The 20,952-nt window shown below is 47.2% G+C and overlaps 1 protein-coding gene across 1 annotated transcript in view; it reads right to left on the reverse strand.

Annotated features, from left to right (window-relative positions):
• Positions 1-2,641: 2,641 nt before the first annotated feature.
• The window catches only part of LOC142293767 (complexin-4-like), a 122,076-nt gene continuing 103,765 nt past the window's right edge, over positions 2,642-20,952 (reverse strand). The window contains exon 3 of the mRNA XM_075337840.1: positions 2,642-2,919. Within this exon, the coding sequence (XP_075193955.1) occupies positions 2,704-2,919 (216 nt within the window). The 3' untranslated portion in view covers positions 2,642-2,703. The remainder of the gene's footprint in view (positions 2,920-20,952) is intronic.

A 20,952-nucleotide genomic window follows, 5' to 3' on the forward strand; every position in this document is an offset into this window, starting at 1 on the left:
TTCACCTCCAAGCCGGGTTTTGAGGGTCCGGAGGCCCGTCGTGGAGGGGGAGAGACTGTTACGTCACCACCGGCGTCCGCTCCAGCGACTTCTGCTCCGAACGCCAGGCGACGCAGTATTCCTGCTGTGGATGGTGCTGGTGATGGGAGAGGAGTCGATGCCAGTGGCACCGGTGGGCGCAGGCTCCGATCATCCACTGGGCTGGGTTATCTTGGGATCTGCAGTACCACTGGCTGACTGTGGGTGGCGTGTGTCTTCCAGCTGAAGTTGCCAGCGTTCAGCTACAGCCAATGGGAAGAGACCACACCCTTCTTAGTTCCCCTCCTGTCTGCTGACCTCTGCCAGAGATAGTTCTGATTTCCTGGCTCCTGGTCTGCCCTATTCTGTTTTGTGATTCTGGTGTTCTGACGTCTGCGTGTTTTCTGACTACCCTTCTGCCTGCTGTTTTTGTACCTCGCTGTCCGATCCGGATTTCACCTCTGCTACGTTTTCTGATTACGTCTTTGCCTGCCGATTCTGTCCCTGCTCTGCTAATCCTGGTTTGACCCTGCCTGACGACTACTCTCATCGGACTGCAGCCTTCCACAGGTAGTGATCTCCAGGGTCCTGTGTAATTCCAAATCCCTGTATAGGGGTTAAAGGGTTTCAGGGTTCTGGGGGTCCTGCTTGGTGAGTGGCTTCCCTCTAGCCGGTCCATTACATCCCATCTGAGTCTGTTGATCCAGGCAGGCGTTACACGCTTGCAGCGCCCGGAGCAGACTGACTGTTCTGTGTGTGATGGCTCCTAACTTCCCCTCTTGGTGCCCCGCCCCCCTGGGTTCCTGAACTAGTGAGCAGAGGGTCCACTACATTAGTGATGGCCACCCCCTCCAATGTCTCTACCCCAGCCCAATCCCAGTGACAGAGCTCCCGTGTTTGTGTTGGATGAGTGTATTGGTGGTGGTTACCGCTGACGACCTCCTCCGTATCCGAGATAAATATTGCACCTCAGGTGAGGTGCAGTACCCTGTGGTGCCTGAAGCCACAGGGGCGCCACATAGGCACTTTGAAAATCTGATGATGCCATTCAATCTAACCAACACACCTGCAGTATTCTAGCATTTTATTAATGATGTGCTTTCTCATCTGTCTGGGAAATTTGTAATCATTTACCTTGATGATATTCTCATACATTCACAGGATTTTGTGTCTGATTTGGAACATGTCAGACAAGTATTATAAATTCTCAGAGTGAATAAATTGTACACTAAGCTAGAAAAATGTGTGTTCACCGTTCAAGAGCTTCTGCTTTTGGGTTACATTATGTTAGTGGTAGGTTTTCAGATGGAACCATCTAAATTACAAGCTATTTTGAAGTGGGGCTATTCTGAGAACCTCAAAGCCCCTGCAATGTTTTTTAGGTTTTGCTAATTTTTACTAAATTTATTAAAAATGTCTTTGTTATAGCAAGACTGCAGTGCTTACTGACATGACTAAGAAGGGTGCGGACTTCTCAAGATGCTCAGCATAACAATTCCCTTTATGCTTGTACTAAATACAGTTTACAGTATATGTTTCTGTATAGAAGATCAGATATGCCATCATGTGGTTGTTCTGTTTTATAGCACCATGTAAAAAAGATGTTATCAGTGTGCTAAGGAACTAGTAACAGACATGAAACTTTTGCAAAAAGTTTATATACATTTATATTAGCAACATTTACAGATATCTAAAGCTAAAAATAATTCTTACACAACTCAGTTTCTTGTTTTGTTTTTTTTTGCTGATGTGAAAAACTGATACATATTTGATTTATATTGTTATTCAATTTTACTTTTGGCCCATAGTATTTCACCATCATTCACTGTTTTTCTTGTCGGCAAATTTAATAAAATTGTGAAAAACAGACAAAACACAAATGTAATCTGCATGCTATTTATTTTCTTCATGGACCTAAAAAAAATGTTTAAAAGAATTGAGAGTCCTCAGTGGTTGATACCTTTTAATGGCTAACTGAAAAGACGGTAATAAATAGCAAGCTTTCGAGACTACTCAGGTCTCTTCATCAGGTTCAGTATAACACAAAATCTTCTTGGACCTATGAACTTGAATGGACGATTTTGAAGTTTATATCGGATTAATTGGACATAATTCCATCTTTATGATGTGATCACTCAATGTTTTATCTATGATAAACCTGGACAGAACACATATGACAAAAATAGACGAGGAACCTTAGCAGTAGTGTTGCTGTAAACACAGTCAAACGAAATAATTATTTTCCTCAGCTCATGAATGTCTACACTAGAGATACAAATATTTCAAGAACAGGAGGACAAAGAGAGTAAAGTGCAAAATGAATAATTTATTACAATACGACTAGCACAAGGTAAAATCAGTAGCAAAACTACACCGGTTGTGTAGATGACAAGTGTTAAATTGTAGAGCATATAATATAAATAGAAGGGTAAAGCTGACTATCCGGATCCTAATGGCTGCCATTAGGATCCGGATTTAACACTTTTCATCTACACACCCGGTGTAGTTTTGTTGCCGATTTTACCTTGTACTGGTGGTATTGTAATAAATTATTCATTTTGCACTTTACTCTCTTTGTCCTCCTGTTCTTGAAACGTTTTTGAGTGTGCTATTTAGGTACCGTGCTTTGGTTATCCTGCTTGTTTACCTTTTGGGAAATTCTCTCTCTAGAGATACAAATATGTGTCACATAACAAAACACTTTTCTTCAGCTGCTCGCTTGACCTCAGTAAATGTTCCTTGGGCCCGTGTTTTCATACCATCAATATCAATTTCGGGCAACATGGATAATAAAGAACCCCGCTCTTCTTCTTCATCTTCTTCCTGTACCATCTTGGCCATCTCTTCACTAAGTTCCACCTCTCCCCCTACCATCTGAATCTGTGCATCATCCTTTTCACTCTGCAAATACAATGAACAATATATATTAGTTATAATGCTTGTAAGGACAGCATGACATTGAGATTGAATGTTGATTGGATATAACAGATTATACTGAATATACCAAAACGGTCTTATTTTTTGGGGAGGGGGAGAGGCAGTCCTACCAGTAGGGCATTATTGATTAGGAGAACAAAAGGGTTGCCTTGCTCGATCCTGCATCTTTCAGTGCTAGTAATTTTTCTGGTAGTACATTAAAGGGGTTTTACAGGAATGATTTTTCAACAAAGTAGGCTCTTTCTAGGTTAATATAGCAAACAGACCTGAAATTACACCTCCTACTTCATTAGATAAGAGTATAGCAAGTAGAACATTACCTGAGGCATGGGAGGGTAGGTAAGCTCTGTTGGTTGTACCATGTTTCCTTGAAAATAAGCCCTAGCAGGAATTTTCAGCTTTCTTGGAGTATGCTTAAAATATAATCCCTACTCCACAAATAAGCCTTAGTTCCAGTTCAATAATAAAGTGTACGGGCAACTAAAAAAGTTAATGAATACAGCAGGAGATTTGATAAAGAAAGCAGACATCTCCAAAAAACAGAAGAGAGACCCAAAAGAGAGAAGACAGCCCCAAAAAAAAGCAGACAGCCGCCCTAAAAAGGTAATAGCACTCAGCAGACCCCAAACAACTACTGCTGGCTCCCAAGGTGATCTGCGTCGAGGGACCTCGCCATTCCAATTAGACACATGCATCAGGTTCAGCATGCCTCTGCTCTCAAACACACCCACACATAAAATTGCAGTATATAAATAAAATTCTCATTGGATCTAGTTTCCCAGGATGGGATTAGAACTCAGGAGCTAGTGAGCTATTTGTCCAGAGGCAACAGCTCTACAGTTGAGCCACAGACCATACTAAAGGGCATAGGAGGAATGTGGTAATCTTGATCTGTATTGCAGGCAGAGAAACCAGAAGCAGATTATTCAGCTACATAGAGATATAGATAGATTTATACTGTATCTCTATGTAAGTAAAGGAAAAAGTCAGATCAGATTGTTTTGTGCCAAGAAATGAGAAAAAAAATTACAAAAACACATTACTTTTTTTATTGTGATCGGCAAATGGCTTAAATAAATTGCGCAATTTATTCTTTTTCTCTATTAAACCCATAAAAAATGCAATGAAAAATGAATCGCTGAGGCCATGTTCACACGTAGCATAAATGCTGTGTTTTTTGTCCAGGTGTCCACACCATGCAACGCAATGAGAATATGCTCTGATTACTACGTGTTTGCTGCATTGTTTATGGATTTTCTCCAATATTCACATTTTTTTTCCAATATTTTATACGTTTGGTGTAGATACGAATGCTGGTTTTTAATGTTTATTTAATAATACAGAAAAGCTTTGATTCTGCATTTAAAAATCTAACAACATTTTTTTTTCCCTGTCTTTTTCTTCAGGCTCCACGAAGTGGCTTCTAGAGAAAAAATAAAACCAAAAGCGCACAGTTCAGCAGCGTCATTAGATGCCCCAAGAGTGGAGATTTCATGACGTCACATCCACTCTGCTTGGACACATCGTGTCCCGGTATACCTCCTCTGTCTCACAGATATCCGTTTCCAATAACATTCTTTTCCCACACACATATCCGATCGCAGCATCACTCCGCTCTCGCTAAGGCCTCTTTCACACGTCTGTGTTTAAACACGTACAAGCCACACGCACCGGTATGGTCATCCGTGTGACATCCTTGTGCCAGCTGTGTTTGCATACATGTGATATCCTTGTGACTGGTACCAGCATAAAACACTTGATACTGAAATGAATGATTTTTAATGTGTAAAAGAAGTGCAAAGCTAGAAAATATCTAGGTAGAACAGATAAAATAGATAGATATAAAGAAATAAAATAGGAACGAACATATAAAATAGATAGAAAGAAAGAATAGCTCAATAGATAAAAAAAATTAAAAAAAGATGTGGGGTCCCCCCCAATTTTCATATCCAGCAGCTGTGGGCTGCAACCCTCAGCTCCTTGCTGGATCTTGGCTGGTTATTAAAAATAGAGTGGATCCCACGCTTATTTTTTAAATGATTTAATTTAAAAAAAAAAAAAGACTTGGGGTCCCATCCATTTTCCTAAAACAAGTCAAGGTACAGCAGACAACTGGGGGCTGATATTATTAGGGTGGGTTATTTGGCCCTTTCCAGCCTAGCAATAACAGCCTGCAGCTGCCCCAGAGGTGGCACATCCATTAGATGTGGCAATTCTGGAGCTGGACCCGACTCTTCCCATTGCCATGGTGCAGTGGCAAATGGGGTAATATTTGTGGGATTGATGCCAGCTCCAGCTGGCATCAAGCCCTGGCATTAGTAATGGGTAGCATCTATTGGACACATCCATTACTAATCCAGTAGTTTAAAGGAGAATAAAAAAGTTTATTTGAAAAAATAAAAAAACAACTCTAGCCCTTGTTCACCAATTTGATTTTTGTTTTTCTTTTTAATACAAAAGGTCTGCCATAATCTATTGTGAGGTCCCACGACATTCACCCAAAGTGAACCTGAACATACAGAAAAAGAAAAAATTATTCAATAAATAAAGACAAGAGACACCCTCTTTCACAAATTATTTCCTTGTCCAAGCTCTAATCCTGGTCCACCATAATCCAATTAGGGAGTGCGTACATCGATCCCATACTGCTGGTACATTCAATGATGAACCATACATTCCCCCCATTGAGGTCAGCCCAGGTCACCACAGGGACACACTAAGCAGTGTGTGTGTGTGGATGCGGCTATGATGTTACGGGTTCATCGGACCATCCAATGAACTTGGATGACCTTCTAACGACACCCGCCAACGCGGGTGTCGCGATGTAATGTCATGGGTTCATCGGAGTTTCCAAAGAACTCTGATGAACCTGTGAAGTCACTGTCGCAACACTCTCAGTAACGCAGGTGTCACAGTGATGTCAACAGGAGGTCATCCGAATTCATTGGATACTCCGATGACCTCCTAACGTAACTGCACACACACACTGCTTGCTGGATATCTGTCTCTGACGATGCTATCCTTGGTGATGCTGCTGCTTCCAGGTCCATGGTGCGGGTTAATATGCATGAGCATAATGAGCGGGCCCTGAAGCAAATGACAGCAGCGCTGCAGACAGCACCACTGGAGACAGGTGAGTATAGAAAATAACTTTATTTCAAGGACACGTGTTTTCTCTGGTATGTGTCACAATGATGTCACACATGTCTCTGTGTGTATGTGTGGGGCCATACGGTCCGTGTGAACACACGAATGTGTGAGTTAGCCCATAGAATTACATGGGTACATGTGGCATCCATAAAAAAACTGATGTCACACGTACCTGAAACACGGACGTGTGAAAGAAGCCTAACACTGCACTAGTGATATTGCTTCTGACCAGCAGGGGGACCTGGCAGCAATGCAGATGTCCTGGGTCTAGTAAGTGTAATTCTCCTGGGGGATGTCTGCCTTCGTTTGGGGGTGAACTTAGCCGTGTTTCCCCAAAAATAATGCCTACCCCAAAAATAAGCCCTGGTGGATTTTTTGGGGAAAAAATAATATTAAACACTGTCTTATTTTCGGGAAAACATGGTACACAGTGGGAGCCTATGTTGTAACAATTAATTCAGAAATATATAAATATTACATTTTAGTAAAATCATTAAATGCATTCTCCATTTAAAACTTTCCATAATCTAATTTTTTACTAATATCTGATATTGCTTTAACATTTGTATTATTATTGTGCTCCAGTGAAGATCTTGTTTTACTTTTCTTACTATTTAAAACTTCCCAAAACTAAACAGTACACACTCCTATTCAATTTTTCTGGTCTCTGTTAATTTTTGTAATGTGAAAACACTCACTTGTCAGAACTGCAATGCTGAGCGTCTTAGTTTGCGTCCTTCTTTTAGATGGCTCCCTGCACTGGACTTTATAGCCACTGGCCTATCAGAGGGCTGCAGCTGTTCAGCACACCAGTGCACTGCATACCCTCCCTGGGTTCAGCGCAGACATTTGGATAATTGCGCAAGTACACAAGATTATGTCTATGTAATTTGTACACAATTATATTTTTTCCTATTCTATGTGATGGCCTACCAAATCTCATTATAACATTTTCCTCCAGATAAGACAAAGTTGCTCTGTATAAGATTTTAATTATACCTTAATAAAATAATTTCAGTATTATAAATCTTTGGTGCTTTGTGGTTACCAAGCAGTTGTATTTTTGGGTACAAAATGTTATAGGAGTAATCCATTGTTTATTCTGTACTATTATTGATAAGGGAACACATAAATTAATTATAATCCCAACCTGGAAATGCTTTATGTGCCATATGAATATTGTGACAATTATATTATTTTCTGTGTTTTTCACAGCTAGTTATGCTAGGCACATTCATGTTCTAGCACATGGATTTTCTAGCACATGATCAATCATCGCTCTCACAGCTTAAGGAGGTATTTAAGGAGGATTCAAGTTCACGTTTAGATTTTAATTGCAGAGATACTAAAAAACAAATATCTAGACTTAAGTAACTATTACATAGGAGAACAAGGATGTGGTGGAACAAGGCGTTGTTGGGAAAATATCTCACCAAAGGTTCGAAACCAAGAGGTGTACACATCTAAATTTTCCGATTGATTGTAATAGATATAATTGATGATGAGGAGTTTAGATCTCCTTTCGAGGGTATTGCAACAAAATTCTCTTCTGGTTTTATGTAATCACTTATTCAATTAGATGAACATTTGTTAGGGGAGATGGAAATTGAAATTGAGAGTATTCAGAATCGGTTAAATAATGACTTAACAACTGATGCAATGGAGAAAATGAATACCAATCAGTACAAAAATGTCTCTAAAATGGGAACAAAAAATTTGTACAGTAAATTCTCTCAAATTTCAGAGGGATACTCTTGATCTACAAAACTTCAAAATCATCATATACCAAAATTGATTACTGTATAGCACAATGTGACTATAGAATAGCAACGGACAAGGAGTTACTATGCTGTCCCTCACTCTAGGGGACCTTAAGGCCGCTTTACACGCTGCGATATCGGTACCAATATTGCCATCGTGCGTACCCGCCCCCATCGGTTGTGCGACACGGGCAAATCTCTGCCCGTGTCGCACAACATCGCCCGGACCCGTCACACTACTTACCTTCCCTGTGACGTCGCTGTGACCGGCGAATCGCCTCCTTTCTAAGGGGGCGGTTCGTTCAGCGTCACAGCAGCGTCACTGAACCGCCGCCCAATAGAAGCGGAGGAGCGGAGATGAGCGGGACGAACATCCCGCCCACCTCCTTCCTTCCGCTTTGTGGCCGGGAGGCAGGTAAGGAGAACTTCCTCGTTCCTGCATTGTCACACGGAGCGATGTGTGCTGCCGCAGGAACGAGGAACAACTTCGTTACTGCTGCAGTAACGATATTTGAGAATGGACCCCCATGTCGCCGATGAACGATTTTGCACGTTTTTGTGACGATGCAAAATCACTCATAGGTGTCACATGCAACGGCATCGCTAATGCGGCCGGATGTGCGTCACAAATTCCGTGACCCCAACGAGATCGCTGTAGCAAATCGGGAAGAGCCGGGGACAGTCCCAGAACTGTCGCATATAATGTATGCGGCAATTCTGGGCGGCTGCTGACTGATATTGTTAGGCTGGGGGGCTCCCCATAACGTGGGGCTCCCCATCCTCAGAATACCAGCCTTCAGCCGTATGGCTTTATCTGGCTGGTATTAAAATTGGGGTGACCACACGCCGTTTTTTTTAATTATTTATTTATTTTACTGCTCAGCATAGACACGCCCACCGGCTGCTGTGATTGGGTGCAGTGAGACACCTGTCACTCAGCGTGGGGGCGTGTCTGACTGCAACCAATCACAGACGTCTGTGGGTGGGGAAAGCAGGGAATACGAGATTGATTAATGAGTGGCCGGCATATTCAAAGTAATTGTTGCCGCGCATTCTCTGCACAGCTGTTCCTCGCCGCGCTCGTGATCGGGGAGCGGTATGAGCCGGGGGAAGAAAAAAAACGAGCGCCAATGTAAGTATGACTGAGAACAGCAGAAAAAAAGGTAAGTATACTGAATTTAATTTAAAAAAAACAAAAGAAAAGATCGCTAGTGTAAAAACGCACACGCACGAAACGTGCTGAACACGGACATACTCTGTGTGCGGTACGTGCAGGCACGGACCCATAGACTAAAGTGGGTCCGTGCCTGCGTGCTGCCGGCCAAAAATGGACATGTCGTCCGTGTAGAAAAGCGCACACACGTACTTACCACACGGTCACACGTTCCGTGTGATTTTACGTGTGTGTGCCATCTACCATAGAACAACATGGGTCTCCGTGCAAATACGTACCGCACACGTACAAATTAAACGGATGTGTGTTGCGGGTCTTAGAGTGTGCACAGGTAACACAGGCAGACATATAGGCTACCACATCCCTCTGAAGTTTGGGACACCAAAATATGCACAATATGAGGTCAAGAGTACCTTTAACTCTAGGGTGACCAGCAAGAATTGAATCATGATGTTCAAGATCGTATGACGGAGATTCAGAAGAACAAATGATTTGTTCACTGGAACCCCAGACGGCACATCTTGTTGAGCTTCTGCAGTCTCAGGCTCAAAATCTGTACTAAGCACTGATACCACAACTCCCTTCTGAAGAATGGGGACAGGTTCATCACTTGCGGCAACTCCTGACACCCCCCTCTGAGAACAAATCACTAAAATCAGAGCGAGGACCAGGAAGACTTGTGGTAACCGCTGAAATACAGGTTCCTACACACTGAGCTTTTCAATATGTCCTCCATTTCAGTTCTTTTTTAAGATGGCCGCAGAGTGGCGGGCATGAGTAATGGGTCCCCTGAAGGCATCCTCATGGGGCAGTATGGATCCTTGATGTCACATGAAGTTTTTTCTTGACCCACAATGTCACCGGGATGCTGGATGTGATGCCTTTGCCACCGGGGACCTGCCTCCCATGCACCACATTCATGGGGTGATTAAGTTCACATGTGGACAACCATTCATATATAAATAAGTTCTTTCCCTGCTAGGTCTCCTTATATAGTTATACAAAGCTTTCAATATCTTTGGAATTTCATGTACTTTAATGCCATCTAGTGGACAATACCTCTCATTACATGAGCAGTCTCTTACTATATTTGACTATATAACATTGTACATATAAACTCCTGACCCGGACACTGTTCCTTTTTATATACAGTATGTCTGTATTTCTGCTGCTGACCCTTTTTCTTATGTGTCTTCACCTGATATTCTCTATGAATATGAAATTATATGTCATAACTTTTGTATATATAAAATAACTGTTTTGTTATGTTAATAAAGAATTCCAGATATTTTATAGCTGGTGTTTGACTTTCTGAGGGCAAATTCTTGCTCACTATATTTTTCTATTGTTACAGTAAAAAAAAATTAAATTCGTTTATTAAGTAACAGAAATCAACCAGGTACAAATAAAGACATGTACAATGCTTACATGTGAAATTTTAAAAGGATTCTGTACAGAGATACACATATTCCAGGTACCTGGGGTGCATATGCACAGGGTTGGACTGGCCCACCGGGGCACCGGGGAAATCCCCGGTAGGCCCCGGGCCCCCATGCCTTCTATAGTGCGGGGCCGTTGTACGGGGCCGCCTGTTTCTCAGGGCCGGCATTTATTGGTGGCAGACTGGGCAGCTTATCAAGGGCCCCCATGCTCTGAGGGGCACCCAGCCTTTCAATCATAAACATCAGTGATCATACAAGTTCTGTACAATCACTGAAGTTTCTGCAGTTGCAGAATGACCTTTAGTGACATCACAGTCATGTGACACTCCAAAGGTCCTAACGCTGCACTGCGGGAGTCCCTAGGCTTGCACAGATGAGGTGCGCCGGACCTAGAGACCGTGCCACTATTCTACAGTTTCAGAATGACCTTTATTGACCTCACAGTCATGTGACTCACATAAGGTCCTCCTAACGCTACACTGTGGGAGTCCCCAGGCTTGCACAGATGAGGTGCGCACAGGACCTGGAGACACGGAACATATACGTAGTATCAAGGTACATCACAAATAATGAGATCTGTTTTTTAAAAGAAAGCAGATAAGAAGAATTGATAATTGATTGTATATATAGCACTATCACTTATTTTTGTTATTATTCTATTCTTTCTAGCGATTAATTGTGACCAAGGTCCAGGAGGACCGAAACGTTAAAAAGAATCTCAGTTATCGCTGTTGTAAATAAACTATATGTTAATCTTGCATGAAAAAAGACTGTCACACTAGCACCTCTAACAAACGGACGAAATTAGAGTGCACAACTATATGCATATTCTGAGAAGAGGAGGAGGACACGCAGACACAGGTAAGCGCTCCAGAGGAGCCGAAGATGACATGTACAATAATTTTACATGAGGGGCTGTGGTGGGGTTGGAGTGGTAGTATTACTTTAAAAGGGACATTATGGAGCAGTGGGGGACTTTTATGGGGCAATGAGGGACATTATAGGTGAGTGGGAGGCATTATGGGCCAGTGAGAGACATTATGGGTCAGTGGGGGGGGTATTATGAAGCAAATTGGGACATTATAGGGTGGTGGGAGACATTATGGGTAAGTGGGGGGCATTATGAAGCAAATTGAGACATTATAAGGAAGTGGGAGACATTATGGGTCAGTGAGGGACATTATAGGGCAGTGGAAGACATTATGGGTCAGTGGGGGGCATTATGAAGCACATTGGGACTTTATAAAGCTGTGGGAGACATTATGGGTCAGTGGGGGACATTACAGGGCAGTGGCAGACATTAGGGGTCAGTGGGGGACATTATAGGGCATTGGAGGCATTATGAAGCAAATTGGGACATTATAGGGCAGTGGGAGACATTATGGGTCAGTGGGGGGCATTATGAAGCAAATTGGGACTTTATAAGGCTGTGGGAGACATTATGGGTCAGTGCGGGGCATTACAGAGCAGTGGCAGACATTATGGGTCAGTGGGGGACATTATATGGCAGTGGAGACATAGGTCAGTGGGGGCATTATGAAGCAAATTGGGACATTATAAGGCAGTGGGAGACATTATGGGTCAGTGGGAGACATTATGGGTCAGTGGGGGACATTATAAAGCAAATTGGGACATTATAGGGCAGTGTGAGACAATATGGGTCAGTGGGAGAACATTTTGAAGTGAATTGGGACATTTTAGGGCAGTGGGAGACATTATGGGTCAGTGTGGGACATTATGAAGCAAATTGGGACATTATGGGTTAGTGGAAGACATTATATATCAGTGGGGGACATTATGAAGCAAATTGGGACATTATGGGTTAGTGGAAGACATTATATATCAGTGGGGGACATTATGAAGCAAATTGGGACATTATGGGTTAGTGGAAGACATTATATATCAGTGGGGGACATTATGAAGCAAATTGGGACATTATGGGTTAGTGGAAGACATTATATATCAGTGGGGGACATTATGAAGCAAATTGGGACATTATAGGGCAGTGGGGGACATTATAAAACAAATTAGGACATTATGGGGCAATGAGGGACATTATAGAGTAAATTGGGACATTTTGGGACAATGAGAGACATTATAGTGCAATGGGAACATTATGGAGCAATGGAGGAAATTAGGAAACAAATTGGGACATTATGGAGCAATGGGAGACATTATGGGGCAATGATGGTAATTATGAGGCAATTAGGAAGGGGACTGTGAAAGGCAACATGGTATAATGAGGAGTGCGTGGGATTTTAAGCAGAGATGTAGTATGGCAGAGATATTATAGAAAGGGCAAGTTTTGGGGGGACATTATGGAAAGGGGCACTTTGTGGGGCTATTTTGGAGAGGAGCAGTGTGTGGGGGGACATTTTGTGCAGGAAGCAATTAACAGCCAATTCTGATTCCACTTGTTTCTCCAGACATTATTAAATAAAGGGGGGCAGGATGGGAGACCTTATTAAATAAAAGGGGCTAGGATGAGGGACATACTTACTATATGGGGCCAGAATGAGGGACATACATAAATTAATGGTTTATGGTGGTAAGCATGGCACAATAACTGTAGGGGCAATTTAGGGGACATTATTACTAAGGACATAATTCCCTAACTAAAACATAACATTTATTGATACTATTAAAAGGTACATAACCACAGTTCAATAAGATAAAACAAAACGGTGCACAGCAGAGAGAGGGAAAATCAATTCCTACAATGTCCACTCTCTCCTGTGCCCTACCTAGCCGTGGAGGTTGGCACCCTAAATGTATGATATGGCGCCCCCATTCACCGACGACTATCCCTGCTATTGTGACACCCTGGGCAAGCCAGGGGTCACAGGTCACAACACCACATGCACCCCACATTCCCTGCAGGAACACCAAGGCTAACCCAAAATCCTTGTTGCCTTCCTCCAGGGGCTGATGTCCACAGCAGGGGGTGGGCCAGGCAGTTGGCTCCGCCCACCGAGGAGTTCACAGCCCTGGAGGCGGGAAGAACCAGGAGATAAGAAAAGTTAGAGGAAGTAGAAGGAGGTGAAGTGGTAGTGGAGCTAAAGAGAAAAGCTGAAGTGACAGAAAAGTGAGAGTAGTAAAGCCTGAAGTTGGTCCGGGTGTGTGCCCCGGACTGTGACAGCAAGGTCAGCAGACGGCGGTGATAGTCTGCAGGGGGACTGTTTGGAGGTTGCTGGAAGGACCGCGGACGGGTGGTGACCCGGCGGTACCGGAGCAGTATACGAAGAACAGTCAGCACCAGGGCAGGGGCCTTTCGGATCCCGGCAAGGCTAGGAGTCGCCATAATTTGCCAAATCCGTCAGTGAAGGGGACCTCTGTCTCCTAACAACCAAGTCCCGATTGAAGGCAACAGCCCGACCATTGAGGGGAGACACCGCCACCGCCAAGGCACCAGTTTCCCAGGGCCAGCGCCTGCGGGCAAAGTAGGGCTCCTTCGGCCCAGCTTGAAGCCGAGGAGTGGGTAACCGGTGGGGACCCATTGCTACCAAAGAGACTTTCATAGGTGCAGGGAAGAGACCGTCACCGCTAACTGCAGGGAACATCAGCACCGTGAACCGTCCGAGGGACCCGTCCAACCAGCCGTTTGTTTACCGAGAACTGTGTCGTGTTTACTGGCTGAGTGAGTACCTCCGTGCCGTGCGGCACAGCGCTGCCCCTGCGCCGCTGTACGTCCACAGGCCCTAGACCCGCCTGTCCACCATTCCAATCCCATCACCGGGCCCCGGGAGCACCACAACCCCTACCCACGGAGGGGCACATCAACAACTGGCTGCTCCATACCATCACTCCCGGGCTCCCCATACAGAGCAGCGGTGGTGTTAACAAATCACCACAACCGTGGGTGGCGTCACGGACAATAAACTATCCCAAAACACCCAATCCCCTTTTCATTCACGGGCGAGGAGCGCCGCTCGAGTCCCCGGGATCCGGCCCATCGCTCGAGCCACCGAGCAGCAGAGGCCGCAGCAGCAGTGGCAGCCAGACCCGAGCAGTAGGGAGAGCGCGGCGTCCCCTCCTCCGCCCGCGACAACTTGGCGTCATGAACAGGATCTTACCGCTCTGCCGTTGGGTAGAGGTGCGCCTTGTGACCGCCGGAGGTATCCGGCCGGAAAAATTTCAGAAGTCGCCATCTTTGGCGCGAAAAGTTCCCACTCGAGCGTCTTCTCGAGTAGCAGAGGCGCGAAGGCCAAAACCCCGCCCCAAAAGAGGAGGGGCCGGAAAGAAGCTAAGGGGGACGAAATGGCGACTGGTCGCATGTAGCCGTGGCTATAAAAGCAGGGACGCCAGGACTCTGCAAACATCTTGTTCCTGGGAGAAGCCGCCAGCAGCATGTGGATGCCGTCCCGCAGCACCGTAGCCCCCACGCCTGGAACCGCGGCGTGGGTGGAGATCCGGACCGCGCAGCTCTACCAAAGACTGCAGGTCAAGATGCAGCTCCTCATGGAGGAGTGGGAGACCGACATGGCGGACGTTGTAGCAGCCGTGCGGAGACGCGAGGAGGAGGCGGAGGAAGGGAGGGTGAGTGACCCACGCCCCTATGTCCCCGAGAGACTGGCCGCTGCGGCTGAGGGACCCGGTCCAAGCCCTCTCCCCCCACTGCCTCCCTCGCCACCCGTCTCGGAAGCCGTGACCCCGCCATTAGGACCGCTACCACTGCAACCGGTAGCGATACCCAGCATGCCCGCCCAGGCGGACCAACCTGTAGCCGGAGCTCGCAGCCGACTGCAGGTGTTGCCCTGGAAAGCCCCGAAAGCCGAACCGGAGACGCCCCCCGAGAAAGTCTCCGACCTGGAGCCGATGACCCGCTCCGTGCCGAAGGCCCAACTGCGGAAAGCCCCTGTGCCCATCCCCCACACCTCGGCTGAGGTTGCGCCGGGTTGCCAATGCAAGGCAGCGTCTAAGGCCACGTCACCGCAGGACCTGACGCCCAGAGTACCAGCGGTGGACAATGTCAAACAGGTCTTGCGGGGCCCGACCCGTGCGCCGGAGCTTGCAGCAGCGCCGTATTGGGACAGGGAGCCGGTACCGTTGGGTCCGGAGATCGGTGAGAGAGAGAGGAAGAAAGCGGAGCTGATGGCCTGTGCAATCCGGGAAAAGGAGAACCTCCGTCAAGCAACGTTCCGTGTCCGGGGCCCGCTGTACGAAGGGCAGGTGAGGCGGTTTGATGTCCGCCGGGGCTATGGGTTCATCTATGAACCGGGCCTGGAGGCCGAAGTGTTTATAGCCCGGCGGGATGTGAATGCCCACCTGCCTGAGGAGCATCCCGGTCGTAACTTGATGCCGGGCGACATCGTGCAGTACACTCGGCACTGTGGGGAGAGGGGGTGGTTTGCGCTGGACGCTAAGCTAAGGGGCAGCCAGGAGTCCCGTGTGAGCGCCGCGCCCCCTCCCTCAGGTGATGTTGAGGACTCGGAATAAGGGCAGCGGAGCACCGTTGCACCGTCCCCGTTGGGACCAACAAGTGTGTTTGTTTGAAAGTTTAAAATGATGATAAGTAAATGGAACCGAACAGTCATCTGATTAACCGTGATTTGCAACCGTCCGTTGCCGGCACCGTTGTCCCCGTGGGGACCGTTTGAAAAGTTATGCATGAGGAACTGCTCATGGACAAGCCCGTGAACTTGCAGGGCAACCACAAACGTTAAGTGACTTGTAAATAAGTTGAGTTACCGGTACCGTTTCCGCATTTGCCGCCTCCGGAGAGGCAGGTTGGAGGGAGGGCCCACAGCAGAGCAGGCTGGGGCCCAGCCACCACAGGAACCGGTGGCTACCCTCTGGAGGGGAAGGACAGATCCCGCACGGGTAACTTGTGCTGGACTGGGGTCAAGGGGTGCTGCCTGGGTTTTAGGGGCAGCATCAGGGCCAGGTTGCTTGGGTGGGAGAGAGCGGAGACCGTAACCGTTAACCGTGATAAAGTTTGCAACATTTAAGAAATGAACCTCCCGCTGTGGGATGATGCCATAAATTGTAAATATGTTACCGTTTTTCTATCTTTTACAGAAAACAAAAAGGAAAATAAAACCGGTGTTGGACAGGCAGCCCGAGGACGGTCTGCGTTTTGCTAAGGGGGAATGTGACGCCCTGGGCAAGCCAGGGGTCACAGGTCACAAGATCACATGCACCCCACATTCCCTGCAGGAACACCAAGGCTAACCCAAAATCCTTGTTGCCTTCCTCCAGGGGCTGATGTCCACACCAGGGGGTGGGCCAGGCGGTTGGCTCCGCCCATCGAGGAGTTCACAGCCCTGGAGGCGGGAAGAACCAGGAGATAAGAAAAGTTAGAGGAAGTAGAAGGAGATGAAGTGGTAGTGGAGCTAAAGAGAAAAGCTGAAGTGACAGAAAAGTGAGAGTAGTAAAGCCTGAAGTTGGTCCGGGTGTGTGCCCCGGACTGTGACAGCAAGGTCAGCAGACGGCGGTGATAGTCTGCAGGGGGACTGTTTGGAGGTTGCTGGAAGGACCGCGGACGGGTGGTGACCCGGCGGTACCGGAGCAGTATACGAAGAACAGTCAGCACCAGGGCAGGGGCCTTTCGGATCCCGGCAAGGCTAGGAGTCGCCATAATTTGCCAAATCCGTCAGTGAAGGGGACCTCTGTCTCCTAACAACCAAGTCCCGATTGAAGGCAACAGCCCGACCATTGAGGGGAGACACCGCCACCGCCAAGGCACCAGTTTCCCAGGGCCAGCGCCTGCAGGCAAAGTAGGGCTCCTTCGGCCCAGCTTGAAGCCGAGGAGTGGGTAACCGGTGGACCCATCGCTACCAAAGAGACTTTCATAGGTGCAGGGAAGAGACCGTCACCGCTAACTGCAGGGAACATCAGCACCGTGAACCGTCCGAGGGACCCGTCCAACCAGCCGTTTGTTTACCGAGAACTGTGTCGTGTTTACTGGCTGAGTGAGTACCTCCGTGCCGTGCGGCACAGCGCTGCCCCTGCGCCGCTGTACGTCCACAGGCCCCAGACCCGCCTGTCCACCATTCCAATCCCATCACCGGGCCCCGGGAGCACCACAACCCCTACCCACGGAGGGGCACATCAACAACTGGCTGCTCCATACCATCACTCCCGGGCTCCCCATACAGAGCAGCGGTGGTGTTAACAAATCACCACAACCGTGGGTGGCGTCACGGACAATAAACTATCCCAAAACACCCAATCCCCTTTTCACTCACGGGCGAGGAGCGCCGCTCGAGTCCCCGGGATCCGGCCCATCGCTCGAGCCACCGAGCAGCAGAGGCTGCAGCAGCAGCGGCAGCCGGACCCGAGCAGTAGGGAGAGCGCGGCGTCCCCTCCTCCGCCCGCGACACTATTACCCTGTAAACCCCTACAGTCAAAGATAAGGTGCAGTGCGCATAACAAAGTGATAAAGTGCAATACTTGGGTTCACAAAAGCCTCCTAAAATTTCAGGAGGTCACCAGTGTTCTCAATGAGAACCTCTACATAAGCAGGGACAATGTAGATGCACTTAACTCTACCTCATGCCTCTCATGCCTCGACGCGTTTCGACGCGTCTCACTTTTTGCTGTGTATTTAATCTGGGACCCAGCTGACCACTTTACCATTCATATTGAAGTTTTGGACATGACACAAGTCAGGTACAGAATATGTTTTTAACTTTAGTAGGTTAGGGACTGTCTCAGATGGGTACACCGTGACGAAGTGAGACAGCTTCTTACCTTTTTGCAAAAATGTATATACTAAGTACCCTGTTATTAAGCACTTGCAATTTATTTATTTATAGTCAGGGTATTTTTCCTACAATTTTTCTCCTTGGTTTTTTTTATAAGCAGGGACAATGTAGATGCACTTAACTCTACCTCATGCCTCTCATGCCTCGACGCGTTTCCCCAACCTTGGTTCATCAGGAGGCTGATAGTCAGTTAATGTGGCTAGATACACCAATAGCAGCCACCATGCTGCCAGATTTTTATGATGCTAGGGGGCCACCAAGCTGATGAAACTGCCTTATAACCCTACAGGTGTCCTCAGATTCAAATCTCATCCAATGACCATAAAGACATCCTAATTATGTTCCTACCTCTCACTGTAAACCAAACCTGCTCATCCTCCACGTCCACATGTCAGATTCTCCCTGTCATTTCCGCATTCCACAGTGGAACACAATGTTATCCGGTTCATGATAAGGCCGGATATAGCCATAGCGAATGCACCAGACGAACGTCATGACCGCACGATGTGCTGCCACTTCCGCGTTCCACAGGGGGAGGCATGTGACATCTGGCCAAAATGCTGGGACCCATTCTCCTACTGCGCAGTCTCCAGACGAACGTCACTTATATAGTTTGAACCGTGCTATACTCAGCGCGTTACTGTGGCGCCCCAGGACCTGGTCGCCACAACAGCATTGCCCCTCCAAAGGGTTAATGCTGAGCCTGGAGGTAATTGGGAGGTCTATTGGCCAGTAAGTTTAACATCCAACGCAGTTCCTCCCTCAGGCCAGCAGGGGGAGCTCTGAACATGGAATTCCAGGGAGCATTCCTTAAGCCTGACCTGAGGGAGGGGTTAGTGTTGAGTCTGTAGAGAGAAGTCAGAGCAAGCAGACGCAGAGTGTGCTGTCCTGTGGAACTGGGGCCTAGAGCTGGAGCAGCTTGGCCCAGTGAAGCAGGGGGAGCAGAGAGGCACAGAAGAGACTCGGACATCGGAGTCTGTGGCCACCAGGGCCTAAAATACTCCCTGGTAGCCGAATCCGAAGGGCAGGAGAGCTGCAAGCACCTGGCCCATAAACAGCCCGAAGATACAGCTGCATCATCAGGGTTGGTGTGGACTCCAGCAGAGAAGCACCAGAGAGGGCCTGTGCAGCCTACCACAGAGGGAAAGGGACGTACCACCGGTCCCAGCAGCAAGAGGGCCATTGCTAAGTTCAGAAAGCAGGGTCCTATCACAGTAAAGAAAAGAACAGGAGTAGGCCTCATACTCATCTGGCCAAAACGACATCTCAGTTACTTCCAGGCCGGCTGGAGCCCTCTACCACCTGTAACGGTCTCCCAGGACTAACCGTTTGTGAAGTAAAAGAGGAGAAGGTAAAGAGACTGTTGTTTGTGCCTGTTTCTTTCATTGCCTGTCGGCCCTGCACCGTGCTATCCACACAACACCATAGACTCTCACGAGCACCAACAGTGTCCCCAGGGCACCGCTCCACCTGTGGGGAGCAGTACCACCATTGCTGCCATATCATCACCCCGGAGGCTTCACACAGCAGCGGCGGCTTATTAGCCGCAAACCACAGGTGGCGTCACGAAATAAAAACTTTAATTACTCCCAAGTCACCAGCCATTTTAACTGACACCCACCAGGGCCACGGAGCCGGGCCCCGCCACCACTGATGACCCCCGGACAAGTCCGGCCCGGCACCGGGTGTCCCATAGCCCTGGGGTGGGCGAGTCATTACTGCATTGGATTCACGAATATACCGTTGCCAGATGCCACTCTGGTATTATATCTAATGGCCCCCATACTTATATAATGAAACTTAGGAGTATATATATATGTGTAATTCTATCATTTACATATAGATGCTATATACTGGAAAAAGGTATATACCTCCACATAAATCTGTTAATCACTAAAGGGCCGTTACATTAGGGGCGGGCTTTTAGAGGAGGCGAGGATAGTAGAGAGGATATCTAGTTTGCCGGTAACTGATTACACTGCCGTGTGCTGTTCTTGGCTTTTTCTGTCAGCCTCAAAGAGGGTGAATGGAGCTGCGGCCACACATCCCACCTGCCACCGCTGCATGTTATAATGGGCATACAAGTGCCCTGTCAGGGATAAAAGGTCCCCATTCTTCCGATCGGTGCGGTTTCCACTGGTCTGGTACCACCAATCAATAAGTTATCACGTACCTAACCTGTGGATCCGTGATAACTTGTCACCAAAGATCCCCTTTACTGCAAACTACTGTAACAGTACATCAATTATGGTGCACAGGAGATGTGCAGTAGCCGCCTGTGTATACAGTCAATGCACCACTATAATGGGGATAACAGCTAATAGGTATTTACACATAGCTGTAGAGTGGGCCCCTTGTGTCAGTTCCCCTGATGGGCCCCAGACACCCCAGTCCGACCATGCCTCTGCACCTTAATGAGACACAGAGAACAAAAGAAAAAAAACACAGAACACATAATAACAATATCACAGTGACCGTTTCTGCCATAGGTGCCAACCAATGAGCATTGAACATTAATACCAGACCGTAATATATTTACTACAATATAAGGCAGGCAGCCCAGATCATATGGACTAAAGGGTGCTTTACACGCTGCGACATCACTAACGATTTATCGTCAGGGTCACGTAGTTAGTGACGCACATCCGGCGCCGTTAGCGACATCGCAGTGTGTGACACCAAGGAGCAACGATCAACGAGCGCAAAAACGTGAAAAATCGGCTGCTCATCTCCGCCCCTCCTCTGCTATTGGACGTCTGCCGTGT

The sequence above is a fragment of the Anomaloglossus baeobatrachus genome, chromosome 1 (assembly GCF_048569485.1).
Source record: "Anomaloglossus baeobatrachus isolate aAnoBae1 chromosome 1, aAnoBae1.hap1, whole genome shotgun sequence".
NCBI classification, from domain to species: domain Eukaryota; kingdom Metazoa; phylum Chordata; class Amphibia; order Anura; family Aromobatidae; genus Anomaloglossus; species Anomaloglossus baeobatrachus.